This window comes from Alosa pseudoharengus, unplaced genomic scaffold (assembly GCF_046254945.1).
Source record: "Alosa pseudoharengus isolate Yale_2024_CS ecotype anadromous, Long Island Sound unplaced genomic scaffold, YU_APseudo_1.1 YU_APseudo_1.1_scf_8, whole genome shotgun sequence".
In the NCBI taxonomy this organism is placed as follows: Eukaryota; Metazoa; Chordata; class Actinopteri; order Clupeiformes; family Clupeidae; genus Alosa; species Alosa pseudoharengus.
This window is the reverse complement of record NW_027468870.1, coordinates 10,292,079-10,318,905: the sequence shown is the minus strand read 5'-3', so window position 1 is coordinate 10,318,905 and position 26,827 is coordinate 10,292,079. Positions and strand designations below refer to the sequence as shown.

Sequence of the window (26,827 nt, the reverse complement as noted above, 5' to 3'; positions counted from 1 at the left end):
TGTAGATTGCCATTGACATCAGGGATTTTGCTGGATGAGAGACATTAGACTGTTTTTCAGCGGGAGCCGTTTGTCCAGGGGTTAGTGGTGGACTGGTGAGGCGAGCTGTTTTTGCTCTCTCTGGCGCGGCCCTAAAGGAAACGCTTGTTCTCGGGCTCCCCCCCCCCCCCTCCCCCCGCTGTGGAGCGCCTGCGCTGCTTCCTGTGGGTAAGGAAGGGACGGCTGAAGGGGCAGGAGAAGGCCAGTGTGGCGCTTCGACTCCGCTCTCTCGCTTCTCGCTTCTCCCCCGCTCCACACACCTCGGCGGGGCTTTTTCACACAGGACGCCGTCGTCCTCACTCAGTTCTCCTGTAGAGTCCTGGAAAGAGCGGTGCGGCTCCTCGACCGACCCCAGCCCCAGCGACGGCATCTGGACCTGAGCGCTGCGCTGGGCGACCGTCGGGCTCTCTGTCGGGCCCAGGCTCATTTCCTGTCGATGACTGGACCGCTTCATGGGAGAGAGGAGACTGAGGACTGACTGTGCCATTTTCACAGAACTGGGTCGGAATTGACATGAAAAAAGAGGCTATTTATCTTGTCTGTGTTTTATGCTGGAGAAGGGAATTGCTGTTTCTGCCTCCTGACCGTCTCGACTGTGTAAGGTTTAACTTTTTTGGAGTTTTTGCTGTGTTACTGAAATATTTTTTTCCTTTTTGTGGTTTTGAGTGTTGGGATCTCTGAAAGCTAAGAAGAGGGTGGTTGTGTGTTTCTCTGTGTGTGGGAGAGAAAGATAGAAAACATATCTCCCTCATGGAGTTCAGAAGTACATGTTTGAAAGTGATTATTTGCAAAAACATTGAGTCATTTTGTGGCTGACTACATTTGATGGGTACTGGTTTGCGTATATGTGTGTGTGTGTGTCAGTGAGAGTGTGTGTGGGAGACAGTTACTGTGTGTTTCTGTGTTCAAGTCAAGGAGTGCTGTTTATTGCACGTGGAAAGGGTGTAGACCTTTTGTTTTCCCTTTGTGTGTGTGTGTGTGTGTCTGTGTATGAGAGTGCATAACTACCACATATTTTCTGTCTGCTAAATACCTTATCAACATGGAACCATAACTACATATTTGTCTCTAAATTGTCTTTAGGATGAGCATCACTGACATGTTTAAAGTACTCTCAGTCCTGAACTTCGGACAGTCCTGAGCTTCTAACTGTTATTATGGACACACTTGAAGCTGATGGATAGTGTTGCACTGGACGATACCAAAGATCAGCATTTTGATGAAACCGGATAAGAGGACCTGAACCCTGGTCATGAAAGCGCTTATCAATTTTAAGCCTGAATTAGACTGAGTGTCAACTCTACCTGGAGACAGACTCATCTGAACTTTATCCAGCAGTAAAGGCCACAAGCCTGCTGAGTTTTTCATTTTTATATTTTTGGCTATCAGCTTTGTCATCTGCCATCATCATTCCTCGCTTCCCCACCCGTCACGATGACGACTCAGGAGACGTAGGTGTTTTCCTTTGGCATCTCCTCGTCCGGTGTCTGGTCCTCATGCGGGCCGAAGGCTGACAGCTGGCCGTTTCCGTCCCTCCAGCTTGACGTGTGTCTCACGACTTCCTCACCATGAGGAACAAGGGGGCCAAGCAGAAGACCTCCAGGAAGAGAGGAGGGGCAGACCTCGCCTTCGGCTGTGACCTCATAGAGCATATCCAGGCAACAGGGCAGGATGGTGAGACTCAAACCCTAAGAACTGCACTGGCTATGCATCTAACTGTCTGTTTGTTGTGTGTCGGTTGTCTGTTTGTCTTTCTGCATATCTATACATCTATCTGTCTGGATGTGCATCTGTCTGTCTATTTATCTGTCTGTCTGTCTGTATCTGTCTGTCTGTATATCTATGCATCTAACTGTGTGTCTGTCTGTTTATATGTATGCATCTAACTGCCAGTCTGTCTGTCTGCTTACATTTGTGTCTGTCTGTCTGTGTGTCTGTTTGTCTCTCTTTCTCTCTCTGTCTGTCTGTCTGCCTGCCTTTCTGTGTGTCTCCCTGTCTGTGTATCTGTGTGTCTGTCAATCTGTCTGTGCGCTTGTCTTTCTCTCTCCCTCTCTCTGTCTGTCTCTCTCTCTGTCTGTCTGTCTGTCTGCCTGTGTTTGTAACACACAGTGGGTTGACTGACAGGTGACTTTACCAGTTGGTTGATTGATGAATTGATACGTATTGATTAAAGGAGAAATACGGCCGATTTTTACATGGATCTTGATCGCTAGACGTCACCGAGTACTGTCGGTAGGGAAAAAAACGACCAAAATCGGTTGTACCGAACTGGAGTAGCTGCAGCTAATGGCCAGTAGGCTACTCCCAGTCAGCTACAATGCTAAGGCCTAAATGTGCCTTATTTTGCCTCTTAACAGACTCAAAATGTCATTAAAAGATTTGTGCAACATGAACAGGGCCCTTACGTGACACAATTTTCATATTTGAAAAAAAAAAAAATGGTAACGTTAACCACACATAACTTTGCATTGAGCCTAGGCTAGGCTACTATTTTGCATTGAGCCTAGGCTAGGCTACTATTTTGCATTGAGCCTAGGCTAGGCTACTATTTTGCATTGAGCCTAGGCTAGGCTACTATTTTGCATTGAGCCTAGGCTAGGCTACTATTTTGCATTGAGCCTAGGCTAGGCTACTATTTTGCATTGAGCCTAGGCTAGGCTACTATTTTGCATTGAGCCTAGGCTAGGCTACTATTTTGCATTGAGCCTAGGCTAGGCTACTATTTTGCATTGAGCCTAGGCTAGGCTACTATTTTGCAGTAGAAATCTGAGTTTGTACGAAAATGCTCCCTTTATTCATGTCCATGACTAATTAAAAAAAAAAACATAACTAAATCTGGTTTTCACTGTTGAAAGCATATGTGGCACGAGTTGGCAGTGCTGGTTCTGACAGGCAGTTGTTCTCCTCTCTTTCCAGTAACATTCACCACTGTTGGTCACTGATTGGTCAGCTAAACAAATAGATAAATATAAGGTTCTGTTGGATATCATTCCATAGCCCGCTCTATGTGTTTCATTAGCTAGATATCGCCTATAGATAGATATCTAGCTGGATATCGCCTCTGTAGCACTATTGAGAAGTGGTTGAGCACTGCTCTCCCATGCCCACATCCACGGCTGAAGTGCCCTTGAGCAAGGCACCTAACCCCTCACTGCTCCCCGAGCGCCGCTGTAGCAGGCAGCTCACTGCTCCAGGTTAGTGTGTGCTTTACCTCACTGTGTGTTCACTGTGTGCTGTGTATGTTTCACTAATTCACGGAATGGGATAAATGCAGAGACCAAATTTCCCTCACGGGATCAAAAGAGTATATATAAGAGAGTATAAGAGTATAAATACTTACTTACTTAGCTCAAAGGGGCTGTCTGTGATTATAATCCCACTCTAATAACACTTTTGGGCCCTGCTGTATGTTTCATGGGTTCTGTAAGTATATATATTATAAGTATACTCTTTTGATCCCGTGAGGGAAATTTGGTCTCAATCCGTGAATTAGTAAAACACACTCAGCACAAAGTGAAGGTGAAGCACTAACTAATCCCGGTGGAGTGAGCTGCCTGCAACAACAGCGGCGCTCGGGGAGCAGTGAGGGGTTAGGTGCCTTGCTCAAGGGCACTTCAGCCGTGCCTACTGATTGGGGTTCGAACCGGCAACCCTCCGGTTACAAGTCCGAAGCACTAACCAGTAGACCACGGCTGCCCTGTTAGACATCATCGCTCAGCCTGCTGTATGTATTCCATGAGTTGTGAATCCTACATTGCGTCCTGGATGAAAATGTACAAAGGAGGCTGACCCTCCTGGAGGCTTAGTCTTGTGCACTGGAGGCTAGTACCCCAGAGGCTAAGACTAGTGTCCTGGAGGCTGAGCCTAGCACCCCAGAGGGCCCTGGAGGCTAGCACCCTGGAGGCTAGCGTCAGGTGCTAGCACAGGCAGTGAGGTTTAATCTCAGCACACCTCTACCACCAGTAACCTTAATCTTATCATCTTATTGGCCAGTTTCACTCTGAGCCTGTTTCAGTCCTGCTGTCATGGCTGTGCTCGTGACCTTTGACCTGGGTAAGGTGCTCCTGGGCCAAGCGCTTCCTCTCTGCTCCCAGAGGGTCACGCTGGTATGCGATGCGAGGAGGGGGACTGTACGCTTCGGAAGTGGCCAGAAGAGTCGACTAAATGCTGCCTGTTTACAAGGAAGCTTTTCCTCTCTGACAGGGACCTGGTCTTGTGTAACGGGTCAGGCACGTGTGTTTGTAGTCCTGCTCCATCAGGACCATCCTCCCATCCGCCGCTGCACCTCTCTGTATGCTGTCATGGTGGATGCAGGTCTAACACATGGAGGGTGTGGACCATGGGCGTCGCCAAGCCAGGGCTTCAGCCCTGAATGTTATAAGTGTAGCCCTGGATATAATATTTTACAGTAGACTGAAAAAGCCTATCGCTTTGTGACTCTCTCTCTCCCTCTAGAATGTTAATAATAATATTGATGAGGTCGCAAAGGAAAGCAGATAACTCAGAAAGAAAAACAGATCTACGACAGAGAACACACGGGTCTTTTATGATCGTTGGCCTCTGGTGGTAGCTTGCTATTTCACGAAAGACACTTTGAAAAAGAAAGGATTAGGGCTAGCAGTGGAGGACTCTTCCGTTGCTGTATCAGCAGAGAGCCACTGACGAATAGGGAACGTGTGCTAGGTTTAGACCATTGTGAGACAGGTTAGTTTTACCCTGCTGATGATGTGTTGTTGCAATGGTAATCCTGTTCAGTACGAGAGGAACCGCAGGTGGTTGTTGCAACCTGGCAGGTTCAGACATTCAGCCACCTGCCTTGTCTAGGTTCACAGGTTGGTGGAGAAGTGTGCTTCATCTAGCCAACTAGTTGAGCTCAGTGATTCCATGCTTCTGTGAGAGAGCACACTAAAGCAAGAATTTCCAAGGCAGACTTTTACAAAAAATGACAGCCATATGTAAATAATTATAATAACCCCAATGCGCGCCTGACTCTTACCCAACCACAGCAGTGTGGATGACGGCACAGTTTGAGAACAACTCTCTGTCTAAAAGTGTGCAAAAATTGTCCATGTCCTTAAGACAACAGTATATATTTTTGAGTAAGAGCCCCGATGTTTTCAACTCTTTGTATCGCGCCTGGTGTGGACCCCATCCTTTATGCGTCACTGGGCTTTGCAGTCCAAACACCTGGTTTGTTTATCTGTGTAGCGCACTTCATGCACAGAGACCAAACACCTGGCTTGTTTAGGCAATGCTGGTTTATTTATATAGCACACTTCATACACAAAGGTCATTCAGTGTAAAAAAAAAAAAATCTATACAAAGTTATTAGGAAAAACAATTACACTGTGTGTGTGTAGGGTGGTGCTGCAGCAGCTGTGTAAGGGTTTGCTTGTGTTTGTGTGCATGTGTGTGTGTGTGTGTGTTTGTGTGTATGTGTGTGTGTGTGTGTGAGGTTGTGCTGCAACAGCTATTGATGTGCTATAAATGTGTGTGTGTGTGTGTGTGTGAGAGGTTGTGCTGCAACAGCTATTGATGTGCTATAAATGTGTGTGTGTGTGTGTGTGTGTGTGTGTGAGGTTGTGCTGCAACAGCTATTGATGTGCTATAAATGTGTGTGTGTATGTGTGAGGTTGGTGCTGCAACAGCTATTGATGTGCTATAAATGTGTGTGTGTGTGTGTGAGGTTGTGCTGCAACAGCTATTGATGTGCTATAAATGTGTGTGTGTGTGTGTGTGTGTGAGGTTGTGCTGCAACAGCTATTGATGTGCTATAAATGTGTGTGTGTGAGTGTGTGTGTGTGTGTGAGGTCGTGCTGCAACAGCTATTGATGTGCTATAAATGTGTGTGTGTGTGTGTGAGGTTGTGCTGCAACAGCTATTGATGTGCTATAAATGTGTGTGTGTGTGTGTGAGGTTGTGCTGCAACAGCTATTGATGTGCTATAAATGTGTGTGTGTGTGTGTGTGAGGTCGTGCTGCAACAGCTATTGATGTGCTATAAATGTGTGTGTGTGTGTGTGTGAGGTTGTGCTGCAACAGCTATTGATGTGCTATAAATGTGTGTGTGCGGGGACTGCCTCAGACTGTCTGTCTGTGTGTGTGATGGGAGATTTGCTGAGTATTGAGAGTGTTTACTCTAGTTTTTTGTGTTTGTTGTCACTGTAAACACACATCTCCTCTGATTGAACTCCACTGCCATAGCCAGAGTCAGACTCTATGTGACGGTAAAGTCTCAGATTACAAGCCATCCTTCAGTGGCACATTATAATAATAATATAATAATAATAATAATAATAATAATAAGCTTTATTTGTATAGCACCTTTCATACAAAGAATGCAGCTCAAAGTGCTTTACATTTGGAACATGTAACACGATAATAAAAAAAAGAATCATTAGAATCCCCTGGAGTGATCATTTCATTTAATTTCAAGAAACATACATTAGCTATTAGGATGCTTTCGTATAATACCACGCTAAATCTAACACTGCTGATCTGAAGAAGAAATTGATGTGTTGTTAGCAACATGCTACTTGTTAGCTAATTGTGTATTAGGACCACAGGACCACTGGGGCCTGGGCCCCACCTACCTTTTGAACATCAAACATGTAACATCATGTCCATTCTCACCTCATGGTAAATCCTCACCTCATGGTGAGCCGGTGCCAAAGGGGACGGGATTGGATTTTATCCCATCACATTTCTTTATACCCATGGCATCCAGGCGTAATCTATAAGAGATATCACTGACCAAGGTGTCCAGGCGTAATCTATCAGAAACATCTTTGACCAAGGTGTCCAGGCGTATTCTATCAGAAACATCTTTGACCAAGATGTCCAGGCGTAATCTATCAGAAACATCTTTGACCAAGATGTCCAGGAGTAATCTATCAGAAACATCTTTGACCAAGGCCTTCTCAGCTCACACTGCATACCTGTGCATGTCATTTCACTTTCAATTTGTTTCAGTGGAATTGCTTTTGAGAGCTACCTGTCTGTGTGGATAATTGTTTCAGTGGTAGATAGTCGTTAGTATGGATTACTAAATGCTTTTAGACATAGATGTACTGCTGTATGGATGGATAGATGGTTTTATATGTACGGCCGTATGGATGTATAGATGATTATATGTACGGCTGTATGGGTGGATAAATGGTTATATGTACGGCCGTATGGATGGACTGATGGTTTTGGAGGTAAACAAGGAGAGCCATTTTGAGACACACTCAAGGGCGGTGGTTTCCCAGAAGGCTTTGAGTGTTTGAATAGCAGGAAGCCAGATTGTTGTTCACGGCACGCACACACACATACAGGCACACACATACAGGCACACACATGCACACACAGGGACACACACACAGCTGCACACAGCTATACTTCAAGGACTTCAACAGGGCGTTCTGCCACTAATTATATTGTGTGTGTGTGTGTGTGTGTGTGTAAGTGAACTTTCTCTATTGTGTATGAAGTGTGTGTACATTGATATATCCAGCAATATTAGTGTGTGTGTGTGTGTGTGTGTGTGATGTTCCTGTATTTTTAGTTTGTGTGTGTGTATGGATTTGCGTGTGATTGAAATGTATAACAACATCTGCATCTGTGTATGCTGGGTTAAATATATAGGTGTATGTGAATGTGATTCTGAGCATGTGTATGTGCGCGCGCGCGCGTGTGTGTGTGTGTGTGTGTGTGTGTGTAAATGTAATTCTGTGTGTGTATGTGTGTGTGTGTGTGTGTGTGTGTCACCTCCTTCCTCTCTCACAAACAAAGCATTTCCTCCAGTTTCACACTTCCTGTTCTAAAGTTCTAAAGGGGCGGGGCTGAGTGTCTGACTTCCTGTGTTCACAGTCAGAGACACAGAGAAACAGTGATAGAAAGGATTGGTTTTGTTTGGCTGGTTAGTAAACAAAGCAATATTTACTATCACAGTATTCACATCTCTGTCTGTCTGAATAATCCAGTGGTCACCCTCACAGAGAGACACACACTCACACATACACACTCTTTCTCTCAGATGCACACATTCACACTCTCACATACATACACCCTCTTTCTCTCAGAAACACACACACAATATGGACAGGATGTAGACCCCAACTCAGAATAGCCACCTGGACAGGACATGTCCATCTGTGCGTGTGTGTGTGTGTGTGTGTGTGTGTGTGTGTGTGTATGTGTGTGTGCATGTGTTAAAGTGTGTGTGCATGTTTATGTATGTGTGTGTGTGTGTAAGTATGTGTGTATGTTTGTGTATGCGTGTATGTTTGTGTAAGAGGACTGTCAGTTGAGGGTCTGTCGGTCAGTCTGTAACAGGGTGTCGGTGTTGCACTTCTTAAGATATACAGTAAAGCATATCTGTACAATAGGTTTCTGAACCTTTTTTCCATTTTCTCTGATGATTCTCAGACATGGATGAAATCAACCTCAATCAAACAATCAATTGGTCGATCAATGAATCAATCAATCAGTCAATCAATTAATTAATTAATTAATCAATCTGAGGTTTTTCTGTGATATTAATCTGTCATGGTGTGGATTAAATACTGACATGTCTGAAGGCTGGTTCCTTGTCCTCTAACGGATTCTCTTTCTATAGTTCCACAGGTTCTAAGGACATGTGCTGAGTTCATTGAGGAACATGGAATTGTAGATGGAATCTACAGACTCTCTGGAGTCACATCCAACATCCAGAGACTACGGTACAAATCTATCCATCTATTCATCCATCTACACTCATCCATTAATACATCCATCTCCCCACTCATCTATTCACCCATCTACACTCATCCATTAATACATCCGTTCATCCATCTACACTCATCCATTCATACATCCATCTCCCCACTCATCCATTAATACATCCATCTCCCCACTCATCCATTCATCTACTCATCCGTTCACCCATCTACCCACTTATCCGTTCACCCATCTACCCACTTATCCGTTCATCCATCTACCCACTTATCCGTTCATCCATCTACCCACTTATCCGTTCACCCATCTACCCACTTATCCGTTCATCCATCTACCCACTTATCCGTTCATCCATCTTTCCACTCATCCATTCATCCTTTCCCTCCACATATCCATTCATCCATTTCTCTCTTGTCTGTTCATTAACTCCCCCTAAAAAATGTATAAATGTCTGACATGCATGTGTGTGTGTTTGTGTGTGTGTGTGTTTGTGTGTGTGTGTGCGTGTGTGTGTTTGTGTGTGTGTGTGTGCGTGTGGCCATGTGCATGTACGTCTACGTGTGCGTGCGTTTGTGTGTGTGTGTGCATGTGCGTGTGTGTGAGTGTCCTTGTGTCTTTCCAGGCAGGAGTTTGTGACGGACTCGTGTCCTGACCTGACTAAAGAGATCTACCTGCAGGACATCCACTGTGTGGGGTCCCTCTGTAAGCTGTACTTCAGAGAACTGCCCAACCCGCTGCTCACGTACCAGCTCTACAAGAAATTCACTGTGAGTATGAAGAGTGAACACACACACACACACACACACACACACACACACACGCACGCACCACACACACACACACATTAAACATTATGTAGACTGTGCTTTTTAATCATAGTTATTTGGCTTGGCCTGTTGATGGTTTAGTCGGAACGTTTTCTTGCTCTCTGGTTTCCCAGGATGCCATGCTGGTGAAGGGTGAGAACGAACAGCTTCGCCACATCCAGAGTGTGGTGAAGGAGCTTCCTGAAGCCCATCTACGGTATCTCATTCACTCACTCACTAAGTCACACACTCACTTACTCATTCACTCACAAGTTACACACTCACACACACCTACTCATTCACTCACTCACACACACACCTACTCACACACACACCTACTCATTCACTCACTCACACACACACACCTACTCACACACACACTTACTCATTCACTCACTCACACACACACACCTACTCACACACACACTTACTCATTCACTCACTCACTAAGTTACACACTCACACACACACACTTACTCATTCACTCACTCACTAAGTTACACACTCACACACACACCTACTCATTCACTCACTCACTAAGTTACACACTCACACACACACACACCTACTCATTCACTCACTCACACACACACACCTACTCACACACACACTTACTCATTCACTCACTAAGTTACACACTCACACACACACCTACTCATTCACTCACTCACTAAGTTACACACTCACACACACACCTACTCATTCACTCACTTGCTCACTCACTCGCTTACTCATTCCCTCACAAAGTCGCACACTCCCTTAATCACATACTCACTCACTTGTTCACTAATTCATTCACATACTCACTCAATAATGCAATGAGACATATGAAATATTGATATTCCCACTGTGGCTATGGTTTGGCTCTCGGCACGATGAATATACTGGCATGGCTGGATTGCCCTCCGACTGAAATTGGAACTAAGATTTATGAACTTTAAAAGGGAATAATCCTGGTATTTGTAACAAGACTAGATAGATAGATAGATAGATACTTTATTGATCCCCAAGGGGAAATTCAAGGTCTCAGTAGCATACAGACATCACACACAATACGCACTTACAGCAGAAAGGGTAAATATAAGTATATACATATAACAAAACTCCACTGTACAATAGAGACAGTAGAAGATAAGAAAAACTAACAAAACTAAATACTAAATATACTATATAAATTAAATTTTAAAAATCCACTAATCTTTCTCGCTCCCCTCCTCATCGCCACAGGACTCTGGAGTACCTCAGCAGGCACCTGTCCCACCTGGCGACCCTCAGCCATCAGACCAACATGCATGCCCGCAACCTGGCCCTGGTGTGGGCCCCCAACCTGCTCAGGTGAGACCACTAATGGACATCAGTGTCTCTGTCTTTGATAGACACCTGCATCCCTGATGGACACCTTTCCTCTGTCTCTGGCAGATGCCTCTCCTCTGCATACCTGTCAACACTCCCGTTTCTCCCGGGTTTCTCCCGTATTTCAAGGTCATTTCCCGGCACCCTCCCGTTTTGTTATTTTTCCCGGAAAACTCCCGTAATTTGCATCAAACTTCATTTTAAAATCATTGATCCATTCATTTTTTCTGTTAGTCTGACATCTCCCAGGTTGCCAGATTGTGTATGAACTACACCCTACACATACACGATCACTTACTTTCAATTTCAACCGTTTTGTCATAGGCTAAAACCTGGCAACCCAAAACACAAATAAGGAAGCGGGTGCCAACTGCGCAGCCTGAGTCTCGTCGTAAGCAAGCGGGCTAGTTGAATGGCCTACTCCAAAACTAGCTGTTGTCAAATTGTTGGGAATTGAATTGATTAACACATCACATAAACTGTTATTGAGTGTTGTTGATACACAATAGGCAACTTGTGTCCTCGGAACCAAATCTGACAGCAAGCAGCTTTGGAGTTTTGGAAGTAGGCTGCAGGCAGGTAGCTGGTGGATACATAACTGGCATGCGTAAGGTAATGGTAAGGTAAAAGCAACGACCGAAATGCAGTGTTGAAACACGTGTATGAAACATGTTAAATATTCAAACACTGATCTGGTACAAACACTGACCCCCCCCCAACCCCCCGAAGATTTTTTTCCCGTTTTTGGAAAGCTAAATGTTGACAGGTATGCTCCTCTGTCTCTGATGTCGATAGCATTTCCGGTAATGTGTCCTACAGGATACGGTATGCTCATGCTCTCTCTTCCTCTCTCTATTCTTCCCCATCTGTCCTCTCTTTGTTATCTCCCTCTCCATCACTCCCTCCCTCTCTCCATCCCTCTCCCTCTCTCTCTCTCTCGCTCTGCAGGTCTAAGGATATGGAGGAGGCCACGTCCTGTACGGGGGACTCTGCCTTCATGGAGGTGCGTGTGCAGCAGAGCGTGGTGGAGTTTATCCTCAAGCACACGGACCAGATCTTCGGCGGCACCGGCTGCCCGGACCGGGACCTGGGACCGCCCAGAGAAGGTAGAGCCCAGCAGACTCACTACTGAGCACTACTGATAGTGATGGCACACAGAGAGCCTGATAGCACACAGAGCTCACTGCAATGGTGGATGATGCTTTTGTGTGGGGGAGGGGGGGGGGTGCCTTTATTCGGATGATAGGATAGTAAAGAGAGTCACAGGAAGCAAGTGGGAGAGGGAGATTGGGTAGGATTGGATAGTAAAGAGAGTCACAGGAAGCAAGTGGGAGAGGGAGATGGGGTAGGATTGGGAAATGACCCAGTCGGACTCGCACCTGGGTCCCCGTGGGCACTTGGACCCGAATGTGGAATGTGGGCGCTGTATGGGCGGGCGCTGAAACTAATGGTGCCACACGCCTCCATGGATGATGTTTTTTGAATGAAATTTACGAGGAGGCTTAAGGGAGGATTAGGATGGATTGTGTATACAGAGGGAGAAATGGACCGGAACGTTAAAGTCTAGACGGAACATTAAAGTCTAGACGGAATGTTGAAGTTAAGCGGAAAGTTAGAGTCTCAGTTTGCCTCCCATCCTCTGTTCTCCACCCAGCTTCGGTGCCGACGGTGGCGGAGAAGTACGCTACACTTCCTGTTCCCTCCTCCACTACTTCCTGCGGCTCCCTGAAGCTCATGTCCCTGGAGGAAGCACAGGCGCGGTCACTAGGTGCCAACCATCCCGCCCGGCAACGGGAGAACAGCCTCCCGGACACGAGAACGGTGGCTACACTCTACCACACCGTCATCGACCTATCTGATAGCAAGTATGTAGAGCAGTCCATAGCTCCCACCATAATGTGCATCACTTCTGGACACCTGAACACCTTATTGTCACAGGTATTTACATACACACTCACTCTCACTCGCTCTTGCTCTCTCTCACTATTTCTCTCAGGCGAAAGCTTTCCAGCAAATCATCAAAACGTTGGAAGTCAATCTTCGGTCTTGGTCGTTCAGCAAAGCTAAGTCGCAATGGGAGTGTGCTCGTGAGAGCCCAAGACAACGGTACAAACAAACTCATACACAGAGCGGTACAAACACACTCATACACAAAGCAAAACTGACTGTCACACACACACACACACACACACACACACTCTTTCTCTCTCTGCACAGATACATCTTGTCATCCTCCTTTTTCTTCTGTTCTCCCCAGAGAAAGCTGCAATCCGTCCATCCAAGAGTATGGACTCCATCTGCTCCCTTTCCCCAGGTAGGCTTTCTCCAGATCTCTCTCCCTCTTCCCTCTCTCCAGCTCTTTCTCTCTTCCCTTTCTCCAGCTCTCTCTCTCTTCCCTCTCATCCTATCTCTCTCTCTCTTTTTCCTCACTCCCTCTCTCCATGTGGGCTTTCTCCAGCTCTTTCTCTCTTCCCTCTTTTCTTTTCCCTCTTCCCTTTCTCCAGCTCTATCTCTATTTCCTTCTACTCCCCCCCCTCTCTCCTCCCTTTTTCCAGCTCTCTCCTCCTCTTACCTATCGTTCTCCCTCTTACCTCTCTCTGTCTTCCCTTTCTCCAACTTTCTCTCTCTCTTGCCTTTCTCCCCCTCTCTCTCCCCCTCCTCCCTCTCTCTCTCTCTCTCATCCCTTTCTCCATATAGTATAGTTTTCCTCTCCTTTATTCATTCTTATTTCTCTGTCTTTTACTCCTGTTCTTTAGGTGTTAATTGGTGCTTTTGCACCAAGGCTATCATTTCATAGTTTACTTTCTTAGCATAATAATAACTTTTTGATAGTGTAATAATTTGTTTATAGAGTCTGCCATGGGTATGCCATAAATGTTGGTGACATCAGTTTTAAACTGGTTGTTTCCCTGACAACAGATGACAACATGCCCTCATCTGGCAATAGTGGGGTAGGTGGTTCAGGGGGAGGAGCTTGCAATGGCCTGCCAATCAAGTCCCGGACCCTGGGCTCAGAGGCAGACTTCAGCCTGTCAGACGAGGACCTTAAAGTGTGGGGCCCCAAAAGCCCGAAGAAAAGTGTGTCATCAACTGGAGGATCACCGACAAGCAGTGCAAGTGCCTCATCGGCGGGACCAGCAGCTTCACAGAAGGCCCTGCCAGAGCAGCTCAAGGTATGTGTGTGTGTGTATGTGTGTGTGTGTGTGTGTGTGTGTGCATGAGTGTGCATATGATTGTGTGTGTGTGTGCATGCACCCTTGCCTGCAGAGCCTGAAAAAGAGGTCTTATATAGCTGAACTTTGCTGTACAAGGATGTCTTTATGAGGGGTTTTCATTTTGAGGTTTAGAGGGAGGTCTTAGGAATGTTGCCTGTGAACCCTGAAGGAATCAAGGTGAAGGTCCTGTTTATAATAGCTCACGCAGTCTAAACGCTGTTGAATGCTTTCTTTTTAGGTCTTCAAAGGGGATGAAGCTTCTGGCTCCTTCCGGCCGACCTCTCCCAAGAACCGACGCATGCTCTTCTCAAGCTCCTCCCATCACAACTCTGGGGGAGCAGCTGTGGTTGGCTCCGCCCCTCATCTATCCTTCTTCCCGCTAGAGTCCCCCTCCTTGTCGCCACGGCACCAGCGGAAAGCTTTAAACATCTCAGAGCCATTTGCTGTCTCAGTACCGCTGCGGGTGTCTGCTGTGATCAGTGCCAACAGCACCCCCTGCAGGCCAGGTGGCGCCGGTGCAACTAGTCTTAGCCCAAACCCACCCAGTCTGAACCCAAACCCAAGTCTTAAACCTGCCAAAGGGTCTAGCTCCTCTGAACCTGGTTACTCAGGGGGACAGAATACACCTGATATCAGTTCAGGCTCACAATCCAACCCAACCAAGGAAGGTGGCGAAAGCCTGAAACGGCAGCCAAACGCCCGCAGGATGCCTGCCAGTGGTGCTGTAGCGGACAGTGTATCGGCAGCTTCCTGTCCCGTCAGTGTCACACCGGAAGAGAGCACGTGCCGTCCAGATAGAGGAGCAGACCGTGATGGCAGGGCAGCTGGCCTCCACCCAGCGGAATGTCTTCTACCAGGACTGGAGGACATTTTATCCAACATGGAGACCATCCCCCTTCAGAACCACAACCCTAAGATTCAGGGTGAAAGTTCCATTCCAGAACCCTGTGCTTGCGGTCCAGGTGATGGTGCCTCCAATGAGAACCTCAGTCCTAAAGTCACCAAAGTCCATAGTCCATCTACAACTGGTCCATCTAAACCTGGTCTATCTTCACCCGGTCCATCTTCACCAGATTCAGTCAGACCTGGAGTAGCATTGTTACCAACCCCAGCCCAGAAAGCTGACATTATGTCCCACCCTGGCACAGATCACCCTACCCTAGGAAGCTCTACATCAGGGGCAGTGCCCACACAGACACCATTAACTCAATCCAGCCCTAAACACTCCCCACAGGCTCAGCTATCTCAACCAGATGACATCAGTACTGGAAAACAACGCACACCAGAATCTGACATCAGTACGGGAAAACCACGTGCACCAGAATCTGACATCAGCACAGGAAAAGACTGTGCACCAAAACCAGATGACATCAGTAGTGGAAAAAACAGAACACCAGAATCCAACATCAGTAAAGGAAATGAATGTGCACCGGAATCTGACATCAGTACTGGAAAAGAACTCACACCAGAATCTACCACAGATGGTGATTCATCTGGCCTTGCACCAGAGTCAGGAGCTGCTGAGAATGTACAGCTGGTAGATCTCCATGACGATGACAATCTACAGAATCTCCCTGGTAACAAAAACCAGATGGCAACAAAAAACAAAGGAGGAGTCCAAGGTCAGACACTGGAAGGCAAGTAATACTCTTCAACCTTTGTATTATATTCAAAATGTGATTAGATGAGGAAGGACTGCAGGTGAATGAAGTGTTCTGCCTCTAGCATTGACTGGATTCTTTAGATTAGTAAACCCACAGATATAGTGCATGCTCATGTAAACATAGCCCCTACTGAAATGATGATAACGAGAGAATAGAAAACTGGTTGCATGTCTGACTTTCTTGTTATTTCGTCTGTTCATCCAGGCTCTGTAATGACAGTATGGCCTGAAGATGAACTGCGGATTATGGAGAACATTCCAGAAGAAAACTTGGCCCCTGTTCAACCTTCCAACCTGAGCTCTGAACCTCTCAAGACAAATGCCCCCTCAACTTCCATAGAGCAGATACCAGCGGGCCAGACAACACACCAAGCCCCTCTGCTGCCAGAGTTTGGGCCTGCTCTATCACATCTGAGTGCTCTTAGGGAGACCGACATTCTCAGTGACCATGAGGACATACTGACCTCCACAACCAACCAGTCAGGCACCCAGGCACTATCAAAGGATGATCAAAAGGAGCCGGCTTTGTTGGGGTCTGTGATATCACTGGAGACTTCCTGTGAAACAGTGGATAAAGCCAAAGACTTGAGTGCTGGTAGGAATGACATGGCAACTCAACAGACAACCCTACCAGCTGAAAAGGCTCTTGGTGATTTGAACACTCAGGTTCCTGGAAAGACGCCATTGGGTGAGACGCTTCAGGAGGAGGAAGAGGAGAAGAAGCAGGGTGTCCGGCGTGGAGGGAAGGAAAAGCGGAAAAAAGGACGAGAGAAGGAGAAAGGGCTTGACCAGGTGGAGCCCTTGGATGATCTGATGCACACTGAGTGGGTGACCAGTCCGCTACATACGCCAACCATTGAGGAGCTGTTTGGTGATGTGGCCAATCAGAACAAAAAGAGTGTTTCCCAGGCAACTGTCTCTCAGTTAGGTCCTGAAATAGAGAAGCTCACTCAGGAGAAGATACCAGAACCTTTATCCAAGACGACTGGAGTCTCCCATAGAAACGAGGCAATTGGCTCCCGCAGAAATTCCTCACCCATCATCCAATCTCTCCGATCAGAGGGGAGACCTGAAAACCCCCAGAATCCCCCACTGCAGTTGGCGCCCAAAGTTCCAGCATCAGCTGCCCCCATTGCCAGGAGGTTCCAGCGTCAAGCATCCCACGACTCCACTCTATCACCCTCCGCTCCATTGCGGCCCAGCTTCCCAGAGCAAAGGGCTGGAACCAGAACCTCCAGCTCCGTACTCACTCCCACCAGCCGCCACCGTCCTTGCTCTCTTGACCTGGACCGTGAGCTTGACTTTGTCTTTGACCTCCATGACAACATTTCATCTCAGCAGAGGGTCATTAGAGACATTTCCAACCAGCCGACTCCTCATCAGAATGTTCTGGATCTTTCCACCATGAAAAGTCGATGTAACCTGATGGAACGGCGAGATCCTGGTGGTGCTTGTTGGCGAGCCAACAAAGGTAATGCAATGCTATTGTGTCTTGCTCAGCAACTCTGATTGCATTTGGCTTATTCAGCTCTAACTGCAGTGGAAAATGGAATATACGTACATATATTCATTATATAGTAATCAATGTAAAATTACTAATGTCATATAGCAGAATCTGACTTGCTTTGTGTTTCTGAAGGTGGCAGTGCCGACTTTTCAGAGGAGCTGGAGCTGTTCCTAGGCAACCCCCGGGCCCCAGCCAGACGAAACTCGGCCCCGCCTCCAGTGGGAGTGGCCTCTGTGCGAGCGCCACTCACCATCCGGACGAGCCAGGCAAAAGCCGTCCCTGTGGTCCCACCCAAAGTCCAGTACAGCTCCATGCCCGTAACTATCCTCCATCTTAAATGACCAAATAGGCAGAAGAGACATAAATATTTAAAACGCCTTTGGCTTTAAAAAGTAACTGTTGTGTAGATTAAACCAAGTTAGCTTTGACTCACTCCAAAATACCTCAAAGCACCATTCTCTGCTGCTCTTTCTAGGGACAAATAGTACCTCAAATAGCATTGGTCTTATTCAGATAAATGAAATAAAGGTTGAGTTAATTTCCATTCCATGAATGTTTGTGGACTACAGTACATTTTACTTCACAACCCTTCAGTCATATAAATACAGTCCATTTACCATTATAGATACAGTTATTGAGGTCATCACATCTCTGTGCACAGGGCTCGGCCACCTCAGATCTGAAGAAGCTTCCAGAAGATCAGAAGAAGGGTCCTGAGAATCGGAAAGATTTCAAAACGATGGAGGAAAAGCCACATGGAAGCACTGCCACGGCAACTCCAGCCCCTCTTCCTTCCCCATCCTCCCGTGCCAAGGAGGAACGTGAGAACCGTGAGCCTGTTCCCCGGGTAACACAGTCGCCAACGGCGACACCGGCCGTGCCATGCTCCCCCTCCCCCACCTCCCCAGCAGACACGCTGGTGCTCCGGAGGAAGCACTCCCCCAACGTCGAGCCCAACTACCCTGACCAGATGCACCTCCCTCTCCCGGCCTCCTCGCTGCTCCGCCAGCGGCCCTCTTTCCGCAACCGGCCCCGACCCCAGAGCCTGGTGCTGTTCAGCCCTCCCTTCCCCATCATGGATCCCCCCAACGCCCCCACAGCGCCCCCTTCCTCTGCGCCCCATCACGCTGCCGCCACTCGGCCGGATCGGCCCCACGCCCGGGCCGCAGCCGGGCTGGGCAGGGCAGCCAGCTTCTGGGACAGGCCCTCGCATCGCCAGGAGGAGACCAGATCCCGCCGGGACAAAACGAGCGGTCAAGCCTCAGATGTCCCCTCTAAAGAGCACGTGGATAACTGCAAGACGGTAACTGCTGATGGCGGGGTGGTGTTGAGAGGTGGTTCTACCGGGTGCAGCAAAATGACCCTGCCTAAGAGCGGGCAGCGCCTGGAGACATCGCCCGGCAGCTGCTTCTACCAGCCCCAGCGGCGCTCGATGGTGCTGGACAACCGTAGCAGCCGGCAGATCGAGTGAAGGCAATGCAGACAGACTATGTATGAATGACTGAATGAATGTTAATGCAGAGAAGTTATACGCAGATTAGACTGAGTGATGTCAATGCAGACATTTTATATACAGATTAAATCGAGTGAAGGCAATGCAGATATTTTATATACAGATTAAATTGAGTGAAGGCAATCCAGACAGGTTATATACAGATTAGATTGAGTGATGTCAATGCAGACAGGTTTGCGTTATATATGAATCAGGGGAGTTTTCAATGGCGAGATGAAGAACACATACCCATCAACAAACTCAACAAACTCATTAAGTGCTTTGGGAGCCGTAGTTACCCGGGGGAGAGGGGGTGGGGGTAGGGGGGGTTGAGGAGTGGAGCGACTGTAGATCTACAACCAGGCCAGAAGTGCAAAGGATGCACACTATCCAATCATTGCACCAGACCAGCAGCCTCAAAATGCGCACCATCTCATCAAACATCAGTCCAGACATGCTGAAGCTGGTGCTGTCTCAGAGATGAGCTCCTGTCCTGCTACTGATGTGCTCTTGTCAACAATCACAGCAAGAGGACTCTTCATAGCAATAACATACCCAATCCATCTCCCCTGGTGTGAGAAGTGAAAACTCCAGAACTATGGAAACAGTCTGAAAGACAAATCTATTTGACATTCTAAACCATTAGCAACTTAAAGCTCCATTAAGTCTTTGAGTTCTCAGCATGTTCTGTTCCTCTGTGACCTCGGTGTTGGGAATTCTCAGACAGTTCTATGTTCTGAGTCTATCATCAAGAACCGGGCATTTGTTCTCATGATACTCTAATGCTCCATGGCTTCACAGGTTGCTGCTGTAACATTATGACGGAGGATTATAGTGCTGCGGCACGTTAGCCAGATGTCAGGTGATCGTTCAAGAACAACGGCAGCGCCACTCACGGAGAGTTCATCTCAATGCAAGTTTTACTTGTACTGGAATATGCCATATGTATGCTGTTTGTATGTATATGTATGTATGTATGTATGTATGTATGTATGTATGTATGTCTGTATGTCTCTACAGTATGTATGCTGGTTATGGGGACATAGGCACTTTACTGAGGAATCAGAGTCCCATCCCCCAGAGACACACAGATGAAGCTGAACTGGAGGGCAGGACTGGACTTTGACCAGGTGAAGTTGGGGAAGACAGAAACTGATATGGAGAGAGAGAGAGAGAGACTAGGAAGTGTGTAAACAGAGAAAGAGGAAGATGATGTGTTCCAGAGGGACGACCCAATACATTCACTACTACACCAGCCTCACTGCATACACACTGACATATAACCCTGATAAAGACGTAAGGGATCATGTTTTGTCTGCCAGTCATTATTGCAAAATAAGATCCGACATGGAGAACTGGGGAACGGACCCTGATGTGGAGTGGCCATGCTTTGTCCTGAAGGGAATTATTTTTTCCATAATGACCGGCAGACAATATGTTGTCCCACTTATTATGCGGCTACTTTGCAGAATGAGAAAAGAAACTTCACACAATGTCTTTTAAAATAATTTTGTTACCGTTTCGGGACTTCCACTGAGAACCAAATTTCCATAGCGATAAGTGAGCAGAATAATATGAAAGATGTAAATCAGAAGCACAAAACCCGTTGCCATTTACAACAGTCATTAATTTTTCTCAGCGGTCATTATACAGAAATATCGGACCTCCATACATTGGTAGGGTCCGTTCATGTTAGTGGAACTTTCTGCAGCATTCTGAAGAGCCGTATAATAAATTACCCCAAACTCACTACACACAGATTATCAAATAACCTGCTAAATGCTACATCACAACCCCAAACACACTACATACAAACCACACAACCCTGCTAAATAACAGACTAATACATTGTGCTGTATGGAACCCTTGGCTGTAGTTTGCTCCCCTAGTCAGTAGGACATTAGGAGAATCAGAGAGATGCGTTGTGCTGTATGATTGATTGATAGATAGATAGATAGATAGATAGATACTGTATTGATCCCCAAGGGGAAATTCAAGAAACCCTAGGCTGTAGTATGCTCTCTTACACAGTAAGCCATTTGTTTCTCTGTCTAACCTTCTACGATAAGCCACCCTCAGGACTGAGTCCAACTCCCAGAATGCCTCTCGCCCCTACAGCATTGACTCCAACTCCCAGAATGCCTCTCGCCCTTACAGCACTGACTCCAACTCCCAGAATGCCTCTCACCCCTACAGTACTGATGGGTCTATCCATTTGTATCGGAAATCCCCTGCCCGAGTTGGAAAGTGTAAATCTCACACTTTTGTAAATCTCACCCCCTTTTGGTCGGAATTCCGACTGTCCACCTCAGGGCTCCTGAGTGTGCACCGAGCTGAACGTGCGAGTTTAAAACAAAGATCGCTGCGCCCATAATTGCTGAAGATGATATGTATTTTCTTTGTATTTGTACTACATTAGTCAAATTAATGTTGATTTTAAATGCTCTTACACACTCGATTACAACAGTGCTTTAATCCGGTCACCATTTGAATTCATTGCCCAGTCTTGCGTGCGTGCAATACAATATAACGTTTTTTTTTCCGAGCTGGTTTGCTAAAGAGGCTAATATAGCTAACAATAACAATAACAAGCCTACTACTGCTACTGGTAGCCGACTGCCCCTCATGGCTCAAGAAAAACGTGACAGCACTTGTGATGAAGCTTGAATATGAATGCAAATCATCCTGTAGCTTGTTTAGATGAGCCATAAGCTTGCTCTCGTGTTCTAGGCAAGCGCCCAGCACTACCGAGGCAGCTGCTGCCCTGGTGGCGTCCATATTCTAGATAGATAGATAGATAGATAGATACTTTATTGATCCCAAGGGGAAATTCAAGGTCTCAGTAGCATACAGACATCACACACAACATGCACTAACAGCAGAAAAAGTAATAAAAGTAATAAAAGTATATAATATAAACAAAGACAAACTGGAGCGCTAAAGTGCTACAAGTCAGGTAATTACGCTACGTTCGCGCATACAACTCGAGCAGTCCGAGCCAAATGGATAGTGGCATGACTCCCAGAATGCCTCTCGCCCCTACAGCAGTCGTGATGGAGTTCTAGTGAGCCTCTGCTCAAGGCTACTGAATGATGCCCCTCCTCTCTGAGGGTTAATCAGGTCACACAGTCTGCTGCTGAGACTGGTTTGGATGCCTATCAGAGGAGATTGGTGAGTGAGAGAGTGAGTGCCGGGAGAGAGCTTTCATGTGTGGGTAAACTACAGAGAGGGCGCCACCCTTCATGCAGTGTGGTAAAACCACCAGCAGAGGGCAGTGGTGAGGTGACTCAAGCACACTTCGCTGCAAGGTAAACAGGGCTGAAGCTTGGCTGTCATTTAGGTTGAGCTTGGGGGGGAAAACACAGAATGGATTACAAATGGAGTCTGGTGCCTGGACCATCCTGGACTTGGATCTGTGTATAGTAAGAGTGCTTACATGGGGGGACAGATCAGGGAAGAGAAACGTGCAGGGCAGGGTGAGTGCTGATGTTGTGAGCGTCCCTTTCTGCACAGCTGTGTGTTCTGTAGAGACTGGCTGGATCTGTCCAGTGGAGAGATATAGAGTGATCCTCCTGGGATTCTCAAATGGGCCCAAACTCCGTCTGTATGGTGCTGGTGGTGAGACTCTCTGTGCACAGCTTCATGCACAAATTCATGGGTATAATATGCTGCTAGTGGTTCTGAAACACTGAAGTATTACTGGACAGAACTCTAAAGTGAGGCATTATGTAATTGTCTAATTAATTTAGCCAATTTGCACACATTTGCAGGCTTAAGGGCAGTTTGATACACTAGTAAAGTCAGCACATTCTAAGGTCAGTCTGTGTTGCTTCCCATGCTAACCCCCACCCTCCCACCCCAAACCACCAACTATGTTGTACACACTGAAAGGCAATAACACATAACTCAATGACAGCCTTAAACTATGGGATAGCTGTTCCCGTTCTAACAAACACACACATACACACACACACACACAACTAAACACTAAACAACTGTGTGGGTCGATGGATGTTTTGTGTGTTGAATAAGTGATTCAGGGTGGTTTGGCGTTTGGGCACTGAGATGGTTTCACGTGTAGAGAGGAATGTGTCCGAGCTGGAGGTGCCGTTTTATCCTCCCTGATAAGGAGCCTGATTTGAGGGCCGGGGTTGGGGAGGAGGGCCCTCGCAGGGACGGAAAAATCTCGGGCTTCTCACAAACAGTGCTACGGTCTGCAGGGTCCAGAAGACTGACACTCTTGCCAACGTCTCATTATCAGACAACTGAAAGCTTATTCTTTGATCTTATTTTGTCACTGCTTCAGTTGCGCCTATGTCAGGCAGTACTTCTAGTATTTCACATGTAAAGCTGTGTACAAAGTTATATTTGGTTTATAAACCTTACTTTTGGCTGGCCTGGAATTATAATCCACATGATTTGATTTATAGTCTTCACATATTAAATTTATGGATACATATTCTGTGTCCTTACCTCATTGATAAAACTGGACAAACGTCTCATTAAGCAGATTTTACAGACATGTGTATTTGAGTTTTATTTGTTATCATTAAAGTTGTATTTTAATTCTCAGCAGCTACATAGTATTGCTTAGGAGAGTCATACGTGTTTGGAGCAAAACAAAGATGATTATTCTTAACTGGAAAGCCATAACAATTAAAACAGAACAGTCATTGTAACCTTTTAAATGTGTTTATCAAGTTCTAACTGTTGTCACTTATCTATAAGTGGCTACTGTTTGTGTTAATAAATCTGTTTAATAAATAATAAAGAACTCTAAGAACTCTACGTATATTAGCAATGTCCATTTGTATACTGTACTTCTACTCCCCCCCCCCACGCACACACACTCTCATTCCCCCCTCTCTCTCTCTCTTTCCATAGCCCTTTCGTTATATTATGAGTACAAAAATAAATGGGGGGGGGGCGGGAGGGCTTAATGTTTTCAATTATTTTCATTTTTCAAAACCACCTTTTCCTTCCGATTTCGCCTCCTCACGATCCTTGATCTTCCTTTGCACCTATAAAACAGAGTTCAGAGTTCGAGCTCTCAGCCTATCTGTCTATCACTCTGTCAGTCAAACAGGCATCTAGATCATTTACCTTCACTCATCAGACAAACAGGCAGACAGACGGGCAGACAGACAGGCAGGCAGGCAGACAGACAGACAGTAGTGTGGAATCATGGGCTTCAGTTAGATGTTCTAAAGCATCAGTACCTGTTCCAGCATTGACTGCAGTGGATCTGTAGGTCGGTCAAACACCAGGTTCTCAGCTATCTCCTGTCACCATGGAGACACATCCCATCAAACATCAACCAGTTCGTTACTGATACATACCAGTATGTGTGTGTGTGTGTATGTCTGTGCATCTGTTTGTTTGTTTGTTTACCTGAAATAGCTGCAATATGTTGTGCTTCTCCATGTATCTGACAGCCTTTTCATAGGGGTCTGTATAGGTGGCGTTCATGAGGACTGTTGGTGCATTATCAGCTTTGCCTATAGCGTCTGGCTCGGTGATGAGAACCTTCTCAGCATTAGACATGGCTAAGGGCTGACACACAATACCAATCACAAAGTCTTAGAGCAATCTCAGTCTATGCATGTGAACTATTCCAGCAGGTACAAAGGGCTGAGACTATTCCTGTGGTCAGAACACAACACAATATTTTGGGAAGCAGAGAGAAGTGTGTTTTGTAAAACCTGCCTTCCCGTACAAAGTATCAAAACTGCTGGTTTTTGAGTGTCAAAATGGCAGTTTTTGAGTAATTCTTTGCAGTTCACACGTACAGGAATGCTGTATTTTGAACAAGAAATTATACGGCATTGTATTGCATTGTAATTTAGAAAAACTACAATGTAATGTTTATTTTGTCCAATACCTGCAGTTATTTTTTGTAAAGGTAGGCCCACATTTTGGTTTTGGGTTGCACTCTGTACAACAAAAATGTGCTATATTAAAAAAAAGAGTGACTTGACTTGACTACATTTAGTTCAGTTACAATGAGTTATTAAAACTGTGTTGCAAAAAACACAAACTCTTTTTGCCTGAATTCTAGCCAGGCTGACTGATTTAGTCAGTAAATAGGGCTATGGCAACCCAATCACAACCAGCCTAGCTACCATAGACTGTATAAACATGAGTAATGGCCCATTAGGCTTAACCATGCACATGTATAGGCCCATTTATATAATTAATTCCTCTAGAATAACAATCATTTTCAGCAACATCTAAACAGCCAAATAGGCCCGCCAACTTAAAAATAACTACAAAATGATATTGACTGCTTCAGGCTAACGTTATTGTTTTAGACCAAATCAGTCTACCGCTGTTTTAGTGAACAGGCCAAAGGGCCAGAAGTAGAGAAAAGGTTGAATATGTCAAGTTACGTAGCGTATTCTAGGCTTACTATTAAATAGTCGCCTCTTCCAAATCTTCAGTAAGGAATCCGTCCGTCTGATTGGAGTCTTCGCACCAATCCGAGTTTTATTTAGATCAGCTGGCCAGAGAGCGAGAGGAAAACAAATTATCGTTACCATGGTCACCACTTCTCGCATATCACCGACTTCCGTGCTTTTCATGGAGAACAGACGGGCTAAGTTAGCCTATTGGAATTTACAAATAACCCATACAATACTGATGGCTCAAGATAGACACGAATTGTTGTGAACAGTTGTAAGAGAGAGGGTTGAAGCAAAGATTATTTCATTACCTTGGATCTCTGGTTGAAGCGGAGGGGTTAATAATCAAGGATCTTTGGTTGTAACCAAAGATTCTAGAGCGGAGCTCTGTTCTAGAATCTTTGGTTGTTGTAACCATAGGAACATTGTAGTCCTTCTCGAAAACGCAGTGTTTATCAAAGCGTAGCGCTCTAGAATCTTATGGACACCGCAAAATTAGTTAGAGAATTCCGGTGTGATATTGACCTAAAGTGTGTTGAAGCATGATACCGAGTGTGAACGTATGTCTCATAGCCCATCTCGGCTTGTCCCCTGCACGCTAGTTAGCCGATGCTACCAACAGGGTTTTCCTTGAGTGGGTGCTTCAAGGAGAGAAACTGGGATGAGGGGAAAGACAAGTTCTGCCAAGCTGTGTGGTTACAGCAATAAGAAAATACCCCTCTACCAGTGGAGTATACCATGGATTCCAGGAGGCAGAAGACGCTTCCAGGATCATCTAGTTACCAATTACTAAAAATTGTTACTTTGTTGATATTATTTGTATTGCAATGTGAAAGGGTAATACAAATATTGTTCATACTCATTTGAAATAACAACAATATAAAATCAACACATTTTGTTTGTTTTCATTCCAAAGTACAATATTTATTTATAGACAAACAACAAAGACGTAGACCACACATAGAACATGAAATAAACACAAAAGGAAAAACAAACTATTTACATTATAAATAAAAAATACAAAGAAAACTATACTCTAAAAGAACAAAAGAAATGTCACTACAAGTCAGAGTTGCTTGAACCGTGACAGTCTTTGGGCCACCAACTCAGACGGGTCTGGCCTCGGCACTGGTGCGATGTTTTGCAGCAACCTTCTTGGGCGAGGAGGAGGACGGGGCCAAGGTTCCAGGCTTTTCTCCTCCCTCAACTTCAAGACGTCCTCCATCAGGTCTTTTCGAAAGTCCTGAGAGGTGGGCTCATACACTGGCTTAGCCACCCACTGCTGTGTCGTCTTTGTGTACATGTACTTGTACTGCGGTTTTCCTATCCCACAGACAAAAGTAAAAATAAGTTGTTGATTATGTAGGCTACTATAACTATGTTTAGCTATGTGTGCCATGGTAAAATAAGTCCGAAATCAAGTTAGTTATTCTACTAATTACTGTACCCTCAAGCGTTGTTTTTTGTTCCCTTCCGATATTGATATTGTGATCTATGATGGCCAACTATGTGCGGGCTCTCATCGAGTCGTATGTAAAGAGAAGTCGCTTTGGTGCGTACTTCAGGTGCGTACGTTATGAAAGACTTCAAGAGATCCTGCAAAATATGTCCAATTGAAAATATATCAATCAATATCAGTCATGTAAAGTGATAAT

The 26,827-nt window shown here is 45.8% G+C and overlaps 3 protein-coding genes across 7 annotated transcripts in view; 1 reads left to right on the top strand and 2 right to left on the bottom strand.

Moving 5' to 3' along the window:
- The first annotated feature begins 256 nt into the window (after window positions 1-256).
- arhgap31 (Rho GTPase activating protein 31) lies at window positions 257-23,559 on the top strand. 2 transcript variants are annotated; one of them, XM_076275236.1, is made up of 15 exons: window positions 257-636; window positions 1,123-1,713; window positions 8,638-8,740; window positions 9,358-9,502; window positions 9,676-9,758; window positions 10,769-10,876; window positions 11,843-12,000; window positions 12,549-12,759; window positions 12,891-13,000; window positions 13,152-13,208; window positions 13,814-14,067; window positions 14,348-15,746; window positions 15,978-17,243; window positions 17,412-17,596; window positions 17,941-23,559. In XM_076275236.1, exons 2-15 carry the CDS (start codon window positions 1,608-1,610, stop codon window positions 18,748-18,750), a joined length of 4,995 nt encoding a protein of 1,664 aa, XP_076131351.1. In that variant the 5' UTR covers window positions 257-636; window positions 1,123-1,607; the 3' UTR covers window positions 18,751-23,559. The 2 variants fall into 2 exon arrangements, with proteins under 2 accessions (XP_076131351.1, XP_076131352.1); XM_076275237.1 differs by lacking the exon at window positions 13,152-13,208.
- A 167-nt stretch (window positions 23,560-23,726) lies between these two features.
- tex55 (testis expressed 55) lies at window positions 23,727-25,955 on the bottom strand. The gene is made up of 5 exons (XM_076274385.1): window positions 25,484-25,955; window positions 25,181-25,270; window positions 24,163-24,324; window positions 23,991-24,053; window positions 23,727-23,792 (listed from the first exon to the last, which is right to left on the bottom strand). Exons 3-5 carry the CDS (start codon window positions 24,313-24,315, stop codon window positions 23,727-23,729), a joined length of 282 nt encoding a protein of 93 aa, XP_076130500.1. The 5' UTR covers window positions 24,316-24,324; window positions 25,181-25,270; window positions 25,484-25,955.
- Window positions 25,956-26,106: 151 nt separating this feature from the next.
- LOC143111991 (uncharacterized) overlaps window positions 26,107-26,827 on the bottom strand; it is a 12,071-nt gene continuing 11,350 nt past the window's right edge. For all 4 annotated transcript variants that reach the window (XR_012984648.1, XR_012984646.1, XR_012984647.1 and 1 more), the window contains 2 exons: window positions 26,620-26,768; window positions 26,107-26,495 (listed from right to left, as the gene is read on the bottom strand). The gene's annotated coding sequence lies outside the window, so the exon portion shown is untranslated. The remainder of the gene's footprint in view (window positions 26,496-26,619; window positions 26,769-26,827) is intronic.